Source organism: Triplophysa rosa, linkage group LG20, assembly GCF_024868665.1.
Source record: "Triplophysa rosa linkage group LG20, Trosa_1v2, whole genome shotgun sequence".
NCBI classification, from domain to species: Eukaryota; Metazoa; Chordata; class Actinopteri; order Cypriniformes; family Nemacheilidae; genus Triplophysa; species Triplophysa rosa.
This window is the reverse complement of record NC_079909.1, coordinates 12086456-12097851: the sequence shown is the minus strand read 5'-3', so window position 1 is coordinate 12097851 and position 11396 is coordinate 12086456. Positions and strand designations below refer to the sequence as shown.

Here is an 11396-nt window from a genome sequence, read left to right as displayed (position 1 = left end):
TTGACTAAATGTGCATCCACGCATAAGTTTGAAGGGGTAGAATCCTGGCAGTTGGGCAAAACCGATCATGCCCCAATATTACCCCCTTGAAACAGTATCCTGTTATGTGCAACGTAGTCTGGCGTTGGAATATTACACTGCATATATTACATATATGAAACAATCAAGGACATACAATGCTCTGTGTTGTGGGAAAACAGAATTGCTTATCTTGGCATCACACTCCATTTCAGTAGAGGGCGCATATGTGCCATAAACGGACAAGTGTGCTGAGTGCTGACGTCATACTCGACGTCAACTGACTACAACAGTTTCTCAAAAAAGTCGTACACCTCTCCCATTTTTTAACGAAATGCTGAAAACATGTATTTGTTCACAGACAACACGGTGAGTGTTAGTACACTAACAGGTTTGTTATTGGATATTTAGTGCCAGATTTTATGGATTTTTATTCTTCTGTATGCCGCGCGTAAATAACTCGCGAACGTTAGCCTAGCATACTAGCTTCAAGTGACGGTGAAATAATAATATCTAATACACTACCTTATCATTAAAATAACTAATATTTGCATATTAAAGAGTGAAGTCTTTCTATTTTCCCAATTTCTTTATTACTCAATGTGTATGAAACGACACAAAATGTGTTATAGGGTCGTTAGCATTTCCTTATCTTTAAACTTCTAACGTTACAATGAAAAGCCTTATGACAATGGTTTGGGTTTTACAGTGTTTCTTGGTTAGCAGGTTTGTTAATAGTATGCATGTAAGAGTATTTTATATATTGCAGCCATCCATGTTGTCATGGTAGAGAGCTCATTAGTATTTGAGCAATATTTCAAATATAAATAATCGTGTGTGTGCTTGCTCACAGTTCTTGAGTCAATCATGACATCACTGTCATCATCTCATTTGACGGGGTCGAGCTCAACATGCAGGACCCTTCCTGGGGAGGGGAGCCAGGTGACCAATATGCACTTTTACATTTCTTTTACGTCGTCCATATTTATTCATATAACGTTATACGTCATTTGATTGCCCATTTAAACTTATGGTCTGTTTGTTGATGCAGGTCCACCCCAGGGCTCCCCTCCTGCAGATACTGAGAGTGGCAGGTGCTCAGGAGGAGGTGTTTACTCTGAAGGAGGTGAGGGAAAGTTTGAAGAGTATCATAAGGCACCTGTACATTAAATGCTTGCTAGATTTTATATGCTAAGGCACCAGTACATGAAATGATTGCTGAATGTTTCGTTAGGTCATGCACTATCTGGGTCAGTACATCATGATGAAGCAGCTGTATGACAAACAAAGGCAACACATCGTCCACTGTCAAGATGACCCACTCGGAGAGCTGCTGGAAGTGGGGAGCTTTTCTGTTAAGAACCCCAGGTGAGCTTATAGATTTCAATGAGAATGTTTAATTGGCAGATACAGGGCTCTAGAGTGCGACCTAATTTCTCAATGGTGCGACAAAAAAAAATCTGAGGTCGCACCGGTGCGACCAGCCGTTTGAGGGGAAAAAAAGTCTGCGAAAGTCTCCCTGTGGTTCAACAACAGAAACATTAGGCCCATATCGTGGTCTAAACCAATCAGAGATAGTGAAGGGCGGACCCCCTCTGATTGGCAGTGGTCCAGATATTCCTGTACGTGTGTGTACGTTTGAAAATGCTGTGCTGCAGTCAGACAGACAGAGGTGAGTAGCCTATAGGCCCGTCAGATAAACAGAGTGGATGTAGCCGCGGATGATGAGAGAAGATGAAAAGAACGATTGACAACTTTTTCGTTAAGAATGTTAAGTTAAGGCCTGATCCGTCCGAAAATCATAACCAATGCTCTGACACACTAGACTGCGACTAAATGTTTTTTTTTGCGACAAATTTTCCTGCCAGTGCGACACGTTTTTCTTAATGGTCGCACCGGTGCGACTGTCAAACTGATCAATATATAATTTTTGCGTATTATAAATTTAATGCGCAGAAATGTTATATTGCGCAAGCTGCGCATTCAGTCACTCATTTTCGTCTCCCCTCCTTAAAGTTGAAAAATCAAGCTAATCAAAATAAGAGAAAGAAAAGTGCAACATGACAGCAAGATAAACAGTGAGACCTTTTTATTACATTCAAAATATGCATCACTTAAGAATCACATTCAACAACAAGAGAAATGGACTTACCCGAATTATTCAGAATAACCAAATTCTTCTTCAGCATCTCATGATAGATAAGTGAATGGTTGAAGGCTTCAACCATTCACTTATCTATCAGTGGCCCCGCCCCCAAACACGTAATTCGCAGGTTACGGGTTAGAGGCGAAGGACCGAAAGAGCAGACGAGTGAAGCGCTCAATCTTGCAACTTAAATAAATATGCAGAATACAAAAATTTCCCCGGCTAAGGTACAAACAGCAAAGATAACGAAATGTATTGCGAGTATTGTATGCATGTTAAGCTAATGCAGGAAACACGTGTTTAAACTTTAAGCACTGAACTATTGTATAAAGATCTCTAACAATACTGCAAAGCATACAAAACGTTATACATCACGCTAAATACTATTTATTTGTGAGTCGCTATTGATAGAAGCCAAACGAGTATCAATGCAGCTTTCATGAAGAATAATCACTAAAAGCCTTCCGGTCTCGCGGGTTGTTTGAGATGCGCGCGCCCAGAGAGTCAGAGCACAAAATACTAAACAGAGTTCTCTTTCACGCCTTCTTACTCTGAAACGGACATATTAACACAAAATAACGTAAAAATTCCCATATTAACAAGAAACCTTGTAAAGGTATTCAGTTTCGTGACCAAACAGTTGGGAAACAAAACATGTGCGTTCCAAGTATATTGCGCGAGCTCTTAAAGGGGCAGCAGCAGAATAAAGATCTCTGTTTATAATGTTCATCAAACAACAACGGACGGGCCCCAAAACACTCATTGATATTAAAGGAATTGTGTTCTCTTATAGGAGTTGTTCACAACAAATAAAGGAAGAAAGTAGCTTTAAGAAAGACATGCTTTAAATATGGTAAAGTGTTGAAAGAGAGTTTACATATACAATAAAAATAATTCAATCATAAACAATGATTTGTATTAATTTCTAATTGATTTATTAATGTATTAAACACATTTTAATGAAGTTTTAGTGATTCTTTTTTCTTACCTCACCCCACGACTCTGGTGCTATCAAATTAAGGGCTGGTGCCACCAACTGAATAACTTGGTAGCACCAGTGCCACCTCTCTCAAGTGTTAGTCTAGAGCCCTGCTTTCTTGTAGAATTGTGCTTCAAATAAAGAACTTTATGTTGACCAGATTGTTAGTTAATCATTTACAAGTCAATATTGCCTATATGGACATTGATTTAAAAAAAAGTGAACTTGTAAAACTGCGGTGTTAAATGCGATGCGGTCGAAAATTTGGGTGTGCAACCAGTGCAAAAAGTTAGTCTAGAGCCCTGAGATAGAAAGACGCTTCCATGTATTTGCATGGCTGTCTCTAATATTTTCATACGTTAATGTTCATTTCTCTTTGGTATGATGAAATGTATTTTATGCATTTCGAGACATGAGTGAGTTTTAGTTGTTTATGTTTTAATTTTCTTCTTTATTTCATAGTCCTGTGTATGAGATGCTGAAGAAGAATTTGGTTATTTTGAATAATTCGGGTAAGTCCATTTCTCTTGTTGTTGAATGTGATTCTTAAGTGATGCATATTTTGAATGTAATAAAAAGGTCTCACTGTTTATCTTGCTGTCATGTTGCACTTTTCTTTCTTTCTCTTATTTTGATTAGCTTGATTTTTCATTTTGAGGCTTGTCTGTATGTGTGTTTGAATGTGATGTGTGTGTGCTGCAGTGGGTATGTAAAAACTTTGTATTTTTTGCCTTTCTCCATTAATTATATCATTAGGGATCATGTCTATAAAAATCCTCATGCAGCAACCTAAGAAACCAGAGAAAACGGCTAATAATGAAATAATATTCACAAGTATGCACTTCTGTTTAGGTTTGACATTAAGAGTGGCTGATGTGTGCCTGGTCATTAAAGGGCAGACTTTTTTTTCTTTTTTGTTTTGTTTTGTTACTATGTCTTATTTGAAATGCAGATGCTGAAAAGAATCTTTCAGTCGGCAAGGGTTCTAATGAGTCTCCAAGTGAAGATCCTGGTCAGGTAAACTACAGCATGGTGCACCGGAGAAACAGTGTCTTTAACTCCTCTTCATGGCAAACAACTAGAGAAAATCATGATTTGATCAAAATCATGTCAATGAATAAATCTAATCATTTTTATTTTTATTTTCTTTTTAAATGAAATGCTGACATAAGTGTTAAAACAAACCAGTCTGTGTTGCAATGTTAGAAAAAACAGCTTTTAGTTGCACTTTAACGTTAGCTTTGTTCCTCTGAACTGTACTCACAGCAACTTTTAACACTTGTGTCAGCTTTGTTCTCCGCAGAAGCCATCTTTACTTGAATTTTCTTATTCACCTGTCGACCAGTTATCAATCTTTCGCAAAACACTTGAAGTGATTACTTTCTGTATCTCAGGCTTTTCGCTGCAATGCGTTTTCACACGTAGCATCTCAGCCTGTTTGCCACGCAGAGGAGAGCAGCAGCTGTCTCCACCAGCCGCATCTGTACAGAGTGGCACCGTCTCTGTACTTCCCCACGGCCGGCTTGGCCTGGTGGTCCTTCCGGTGAAGCCACCAGCATGGGCCTGGCTGCTGGGGGACAGAGTACCTTTCTCTGTTTGTCGCTCAGAGTTTCCTTCTCTGCGTCTTGGTTTCGGAAGGACTGCAGATTCCTTCACAGTTCATTGGCCCTCTTTACACAACCCCCACCCCCGTACCCTGTTGTAAACCATCCATATGTAACACCTCTGTCATGGAGATATACAGTTGATGCTTGGATTGGGAGATACAGTCTGGGATGAGGTGCTTGGTAGCGTCGTTCATTTTAAGGCGCTTTTTAAAGTGTTGGCATTTTGGATTGACATTCTGTACTTGAAATGATACATAGTAAGATTTAGATTTCATCATTTAGGTAATGGTTGCGTGTAATCGACTCACTCACCTTTTTTGAAAGTAATAAAGCTGTGTACCTGGTCCAGGGGTGCTTAAAGGGATAGTTGATCCTTAAAATGATTTCATTGTTTGCTCACCTTTGTCATTTCAAGCCTGTATGACTTTCTTTCTTCTGTAGAACACAAAAGAAGATATTTTGAAGAGAGTGGCTAATCAAACAACATTAGCTTCCCATTGACTTCCATTGGATGGAACGCAAACCACAGAGACATTTCTTGAAAATCTTCTTTTGTGTTCCACAGAAGAAAGAGTCATACACAGGTTTTGAACAACACGGGGTGAATAAATAATGATTTTATGTTATAATTATATCCCTTTAATCCTACTGTTGGAGATCTATGTTCCAGGCACACTTTCGCAAACCTGCATGTAATAATCAAAGCTACACTTAGCTGGTCTGGTGTTAATAGGACTGGCTATATAGACTCTTCAGAAAAGTAGATCTCCAGGAAATTTTTCATTCATTCCCCTTCCCTCACTCCATATGTGAGGGTGTGGCCTCTTGTTGCCGCACCCCAGGGCACCTGCTAAGAAGGAACTGCTGTCTTGCCGAGTGTCTTTTTGTTTCTGTGCATTAATCTGGCTTTTCCCTTACTGTATAGGTGTCCTGTGGGTCAGTTAGCAATGGACAAGGTCTCAATGCCAGCAGTACGAGCACCACTGCTACGCAGAGCTCCTCTCAACGCAGGCCACGTGATCCTGATGAAGGTCAGCGTAAGCCAAAGAATAATAATACTCGCACACTTTTTGAGCAAAATATAAAAAATATGACTTTGCAATGGTGGTTTGCATATACTAATATGACATTTAATTGATGATTTACAGATTCTTCAGACGGCTTACCCAGGTCTGCTTGCAAGCGGCCAAAGCTGGACGTGGCTCTGGAAGAATTGGAACTTTCAGGATTGCCTTGGTGGTTTCTGGGTAACCTGCGAAGTAATTACACTCGGCGGAGCAATGGTTCAACAGATATCCATACTAATCAAGTAAGAGGCCAAACCTCCCAGAAAGACTATAAAACATTTATCACAAAATAACAAAAATTTGTCTGTTCATTACAATCTGGCAACCCGTTAGAATGTAGTAGTTTATTAAGTGCAGCAAGACTGTCACACAACTAGACTGAGGAAGCAGCTCTCTCCCGTACAGGATGAGGACACAGCCATCGTGTCTGACACCACAGATGATCTGTGGTTCCTCAATGAGGCGGAGAGTGAGCAGCTGAGCGTGGAGATGAAGGAGGCCGTGCTGGAGCAGGGCAGTGATGCAGACTCGCCGCATGAAGAGGAGGAGACTGGAAGAGACAGTAAAGATGACAGCAAGGTCTGTTTTTATTTTCTTCGCTTTTGTAGCATTTTAGCATGCAAGAATGAGAAACCAGCTTTCATTTTTGCTTTTAGATGAAGGAAGACCAGGATGAGGACTCGCAGTGTTTGAGTGATGACACCGATACAGAGATCTCCACTCAGGTAGAACCATCAAGAACAGACTAACTATTAGACTAACTGTCTAATCTTTTATAAGATGGTTTTAAATGACAAGTGACAATATCAAGAGTGTTAAGTTGACCACTTTATTGAACTCCCTCCTTTGGCAGGATACGTGGCAATGCTCAGAGTGCCGCAAATTCAACACACCGCTCCAGAGGTACTGCATGCGCTGCTGGGCTCTGCGGAAGGACTGGTACAAGGACTGTCCTCGTCTCGTGCACTCCATCTCTGTTCCGGACATCCCCATCTGCACTTCACGTCCTGAGAGGGATGAAGATGAGGAGGAAGATGATGGAATCGACATGCCCGACTGCCTCAGGACTGTGTCTGACCCAGTTGTCCTCCCTTCACATCAAGTCTCTAGAAACCTCCCCCCTTCGTCCGCTTCTTCGTCTAAAGGGAAGGGCCCTTCACAGCTTCACCACTTGCAGGAGAGCTCAGAGGGTGACAGCCAGGACACCCTGGACATGGAGACCGAATGCCATCCGGAGGCCATACTGGAGCCCTGCAAGCTGTGCCGGGTGCGGCCGCGCAACGGCAACATCATCCACGGGCGCACCGGTCACATGATCACCTGCTTTCCCTGTGCACGCAAGTTGCACAAGTTTCACGCGCCATGCCCGGGGTGTGGGCAGATTATACAGAAGGTCATCAAAACGTTTATAGCATGACTCAAACAGGACAATTCACAGGCATGCATCACAAACACATTTGCGTATCATTCGTGAAACGGTTTTCGTGTACATAATGGAGGAGGAAATACATGAAACACTGCTAGGCTAAAATGAAAGCATAGAGTAGTGTATCTATATTGATTTGCGGTGTTTAGTACAAAGTAAGTAATGATAATATACCGAATATAATTTAACTGTGATGCATTGAAACAGGCCTCGGAATAATGCTTTGCCATCGTTTTTATTAGCATAGGTTGTCTAAATAGAGTGATTTGTTCCTTTTTCTGTTAGGTGAAGACAGTGCTACTGCCTGATAAGTGAAGAAGGTATGAAAACAAGTCAGATGACTATAATGGATGCAAATGAAATGCGTGGCTTCAGTAAATGTGCCTGCATAAACACATTTAAAACCTTATAGTACTTAGTAAAGTTTAGACAAAATTTTACAGCGTTTGGCAAGCATTTCACTTAAGAGCCCTTTCAACACACTTGACCAATTTTGCTTTTATTTGATTGAGAAAATAATTTAGTTTCTTTCCCCTCTGGATTCTGGCACTTAAAAACTAAAGCCTTGGGCAACACTGTGGTGATGTCTATTGACCTGGTGGAGGGATTTGTGGAAAGGTGCTTTAAACAGATTGTACTGGAATATTTATTTATTTATAAACTTGAGACTTATTCTGATGGTATGACCAAAGTTTGCTTAACAAGAAGAACCTGTTGTATTACTTCTCATATAGTGTTAAATAATCGTCAATGGTGTCGTACAGGAGCTTCAGCGAGAAGCCTTAACTTCTTTTCCATAGAACTTACAGGCTGACGTCATGCTTTCCAACTATTGGTTTCTTAAAAGGATAGTTCACCAAAAAATGAAAATTCTGTCATTTACTCACCGTCAGATTGTTCCAAACCGGCAAAATTTTGTTTGTGCTGCTAAACTCATAGGAAGATATTTGGAAGAATGTCAGTAGCCAAACAGATCTCAGCCCCCATTGATGTATTTATTTTCCCTACTATGGGAGTAAATGGGGGATGAGATCTGTCTGGTTACTGACATTCTTCCAAATATCGTTCTTTGTGTTCAGAGAGTAAATAATAACAGAATTTTCATTTTTGGGTGAACTATCCCTTTAAGAAGCTCCAATTCCTCTTTGCTTGTTTGTTTGATCCCACATAATTCAGGGCTGTTTGGCCTCTATTTGTGCCTTCCTTTCTGTTTTAGTTCACCCACACCCGTTCACTCGTGCCTGTTGAAGGAAATGTATAGGATGTAATGGTATGTAGCATGTCATGCTGATTATATGTATACGAGAAGTTAGTGGATGGGTTCATTTCTGCTTGTTCTCCAGATGTCCTACATTTAACAGCCAGGTGAGATGACACGAGAAAATGTGATGTCTTTGGACTGTCACGCTTCTTATGGACAATACTCACAATGAGGAGTTTCAGTGATCTTTTGAAACGCTTGTTTTTATGGTTGAAAGGTCAAAAGGACTGATGCTGATTTGAAGCGCATTTTTGCGAGTTTATGTGGGGTATTGTCATCTGTTTTTGTTAATACCGCTGTGTTATTTCAGTACTTAAGTGAAATGAAGTGCAGCTGTAGATGATTTCAGCTGTAATATTGTCCTCAGCCACTAGAGGGCGAAAGAGCCACACGCAATGGATTCACGGTACTTGCTTTTCTTTTGCTGAAGTACTCTGTGCTTTTGTTTTGTTTTTCTAGTTAATACTGTGTAATTTAACCTATTGGGATGTGATGGCTATACTGATAGCCTATTTCCAATGACCAGAACATTCTAGTGTGGTACAACATTGCTACATCACTGCCATTATACCGCATAGTATGGAATCTGAAACAAATTCATCCTATGCCAATGCAATTATATAATGAAGTTTGTTTGTTTGTGTGTTTTATCCAGTTTTTTTCTCAGATTCAATTTGAACATTATTTCTTTGTTTTAAGTAAATAATCTAACCAATAAAAAGAGGAAAAAATGCTCTTCTTTCTCCTTACTTGCAACCATAGGCCGTTGTTTTGGATAGCAATATCTTGAAATTATTATCTAAACTGTATGAAACCTGCAAACCTAAATCGAGAAAATGGATAGGTGGGTGTTGTTTTTTTCTACCACAAGATTTTCTTTTTCTAAAGCAGTATTAGGACCTTTTATTTAAAGATCCTTGAAACATTCTTACAGCATTTTGGTGACCAGCCTTTGGGTTAGTTTGTTTACATTTTATACGTATAGACGCAACACTGTTCGTTTTCTGTCGATGGTCATGAACTTTATCTGTGAATGATGTGTGAATTAAAAATGACATTCTGCTTGTTTCTGTCCGTCAGCCCTGTCCAATGGGAGATGCAGTGATGTCATTGGAAATCAATAATGAAAGTGTCTCTAGAGGTCAGAATCCTTGCTGAAGGATAATTGGGTTCTTCCTTTAATCGCACCTCTAATCTCTCACCAGCTCAGGTCTTTACCTTAATGGGCCTACCATCATCAGGTTACATCTGTTAAACTGACAGAAGCCGGTTGGTGAGTGCTAAAAGGCACCATGCTCGCACATCAACGCCACGCACTGTATGTCCATGCCATATTGTTAGTTAAATGATCAGACTTTAGATGTATTTGAAACATCGATCTAGATATTCTTTGGTTTTCTGTTCTTTTTTTTGTCAATCTTTGTGTCGGTGGCATGAGGTGCACGTGTATGTTTTCTCTTTGGCTCTTTCTCTTGTTTACAGTATGTGACTGTAAGGAAGATGTAGTGGTTGTGAAATTGGTATTGACAACCCGTGAAGCAATGATTTGACCACGTTGCCCAAGCTTTGGTTGGCCTGGTAACGTCTATGCTCTTGCTTCACATTGTTCTCAAGGTTTATTTATTTGTTTATATAATATCTTGATATATCAGCCACCCTGTTATGAATGTGATCTTGCATGTTTGGTGAAGCCAGGTTGAAATATTCGTCCAATTTGGTTCATATAAAAACAGTAAGCTACTACCAATGGAAAACTGACTTTCAGTTAATGAGATTCATACCCTAATCATAAATACTTATTAGAAATTCTAAAATAGCTTGATGCATTCGCTTCTAATGGCACAGCTTAGTTCTGCGTGGATAATGAATGTTATACCAAAATGAAGCACAGTCGACACATGAGTGATATCTTTTTGTTTTCATTTAGTTATTAGAGCCAGACCATTTAAATAATTGCAAATTAATTCATTTCCTTGCATTCTCTCTGTAAAAAAGGGTGACAGTCACTTATATAATGAAGTTGTGTTCAGTGCTGGGGCTGTGAGGCGTTTTATTGTTTTAGTCTATATTTTTAGGCATCTACTGTTTTCTGCCTTCATGTCTGTCCAATGATGGAAAATAGGGAATTTTAAGAGGCCTGTCAACTGTAAATAAATTAAGGGCGATCCCTAATAAAAGACGTTACTTTTGACTCTCTATAGATTTACAATAACATTGTTTCTGGTTTCTATGAAGTTGCTGTTTGTCTAAGTCTTCTCATGATAATAAGGTTTGGCTGAGAGCCGTCACCCAAAAATTAAATGTACAGTTCACCTACAAATGAAAGTTCTTTCATCTACTGACCATCTTGTCTTTTCAAACCTGTTTGGCTATCTTTATGCTGCATAACACAAAAGAAGATATTTTGAAGAATGTTGCCTATTGACTTCCGTTATATGGACAGGAAACCACTGAGACATTTCTCAAAATATCTTCTTTTGTGTTACACAACAAGTCATTTACAGGTGCTGATCATTTTTAAATAACATTTGAAATGTTGAAATTGTATTAACCTTTATGTATTTCCCCCCTTTGACAAACATGGTCACTATGCTATCCTTGCTGTTTGTAAAAATGCAAACACAAACATCTCCTTTTGTGTTCCAGTAAATGTAATAATGACAGAATTTTTTTTTGGTTGAATGATTCCATTCCTATATTTCGTTCATATTTATAAAGCAAAATGTAGAGCGTTGGTGTAGACGTGTGAGAGGTGTGGAGATCTCTCACAGACATACATGCCCACACACTCAGGCCCAACCTAAAACAGCCCAGTTCTACTCCATTAACCAGTGTCACTTCCCATTTCTGGGCTCTTGCTCCCCCGTTCCATATTCCATTATCTTACTCACA

At 39.6% G+C, this 11396-nt stretch overlaps 1 protein-coding gene across 3 annotated transcripts; it reads left to right on the top strand.

Annotated features, from left to right (window-relative positions):
* The first annotated feature begins 252 nt into the window (after window positions 1–252).
* mdm4 (MDM4 regulator of p53) lies at window positions 253–9876 on the top strand. 3 transcript variants are annotated; one of them, XM_057361408.1, is made up of 11 exons: window positions 253–387; window positions 872–960; window positions 1070–1144; window positions 1253–1386; window positions 3606–3655; window positions 4096–4160; window positions 5676–5781; window positions 5899–6059; window positions 6223–6396; window positions 6474–6542; window positions 6671–9876. In XM_057361408.1, exons 2-11 carry the CDS (start codon window positions 886–888, stop codon window positions 7232–7234), a joined length of 1473 nt encoding a protein of 490 aa, XP_057217391.1. In that variant the 5' UTR covers window positions 253–387; window positions 872–885; the 3' UTR covers window positions 7235–9876. The 3 variants fall into 3 exon arrangements, with proteins under 3 accessions (XP_057217391.1, XP_057217390.1, XP_057217392.1); XM_057361407.1 differs by having other exon boundaries at window positions 6208–6396; window positions 6671–9872; XM_057361409.1 differs by lacking the exons at window positions 253–387; window positions 872–960; window positions 1070–1144; window positions 1253–1386; window positions 3606–3655 and adding an exon at window positions 3699–3977 and having other exon boundaries at window positions 6208–6396; window positions 6671–9871.
* The last annotated feature ends 1520 nt before the right edge of the window (window positions 9877–11396 follow it).

Bases quoted from the DNA above. Each gene is read 5' to 3' on its own strand.
- mdm4 (XM_057361407.1), top strand. From the start codon at position 886: ATGACATCACTGTCATCATCTCATTTGACGGGGTCGAGCTCAACATGC. The intron at 4,161-5,675 runs GTAAACTACAGC...CTTACTGTATAG, and splicing joins CAAGTGAAGATCCTGGTCAG to GTGTCCTGTGGGTCAGTTAG. The intron at 6,060-6,207 runs GTAAGAGGCCAA...CTGAGGAAGCAG, and splicing joins CAGATATCCATACTAATCAA to CTCTCTCCCGTACAGGATGA.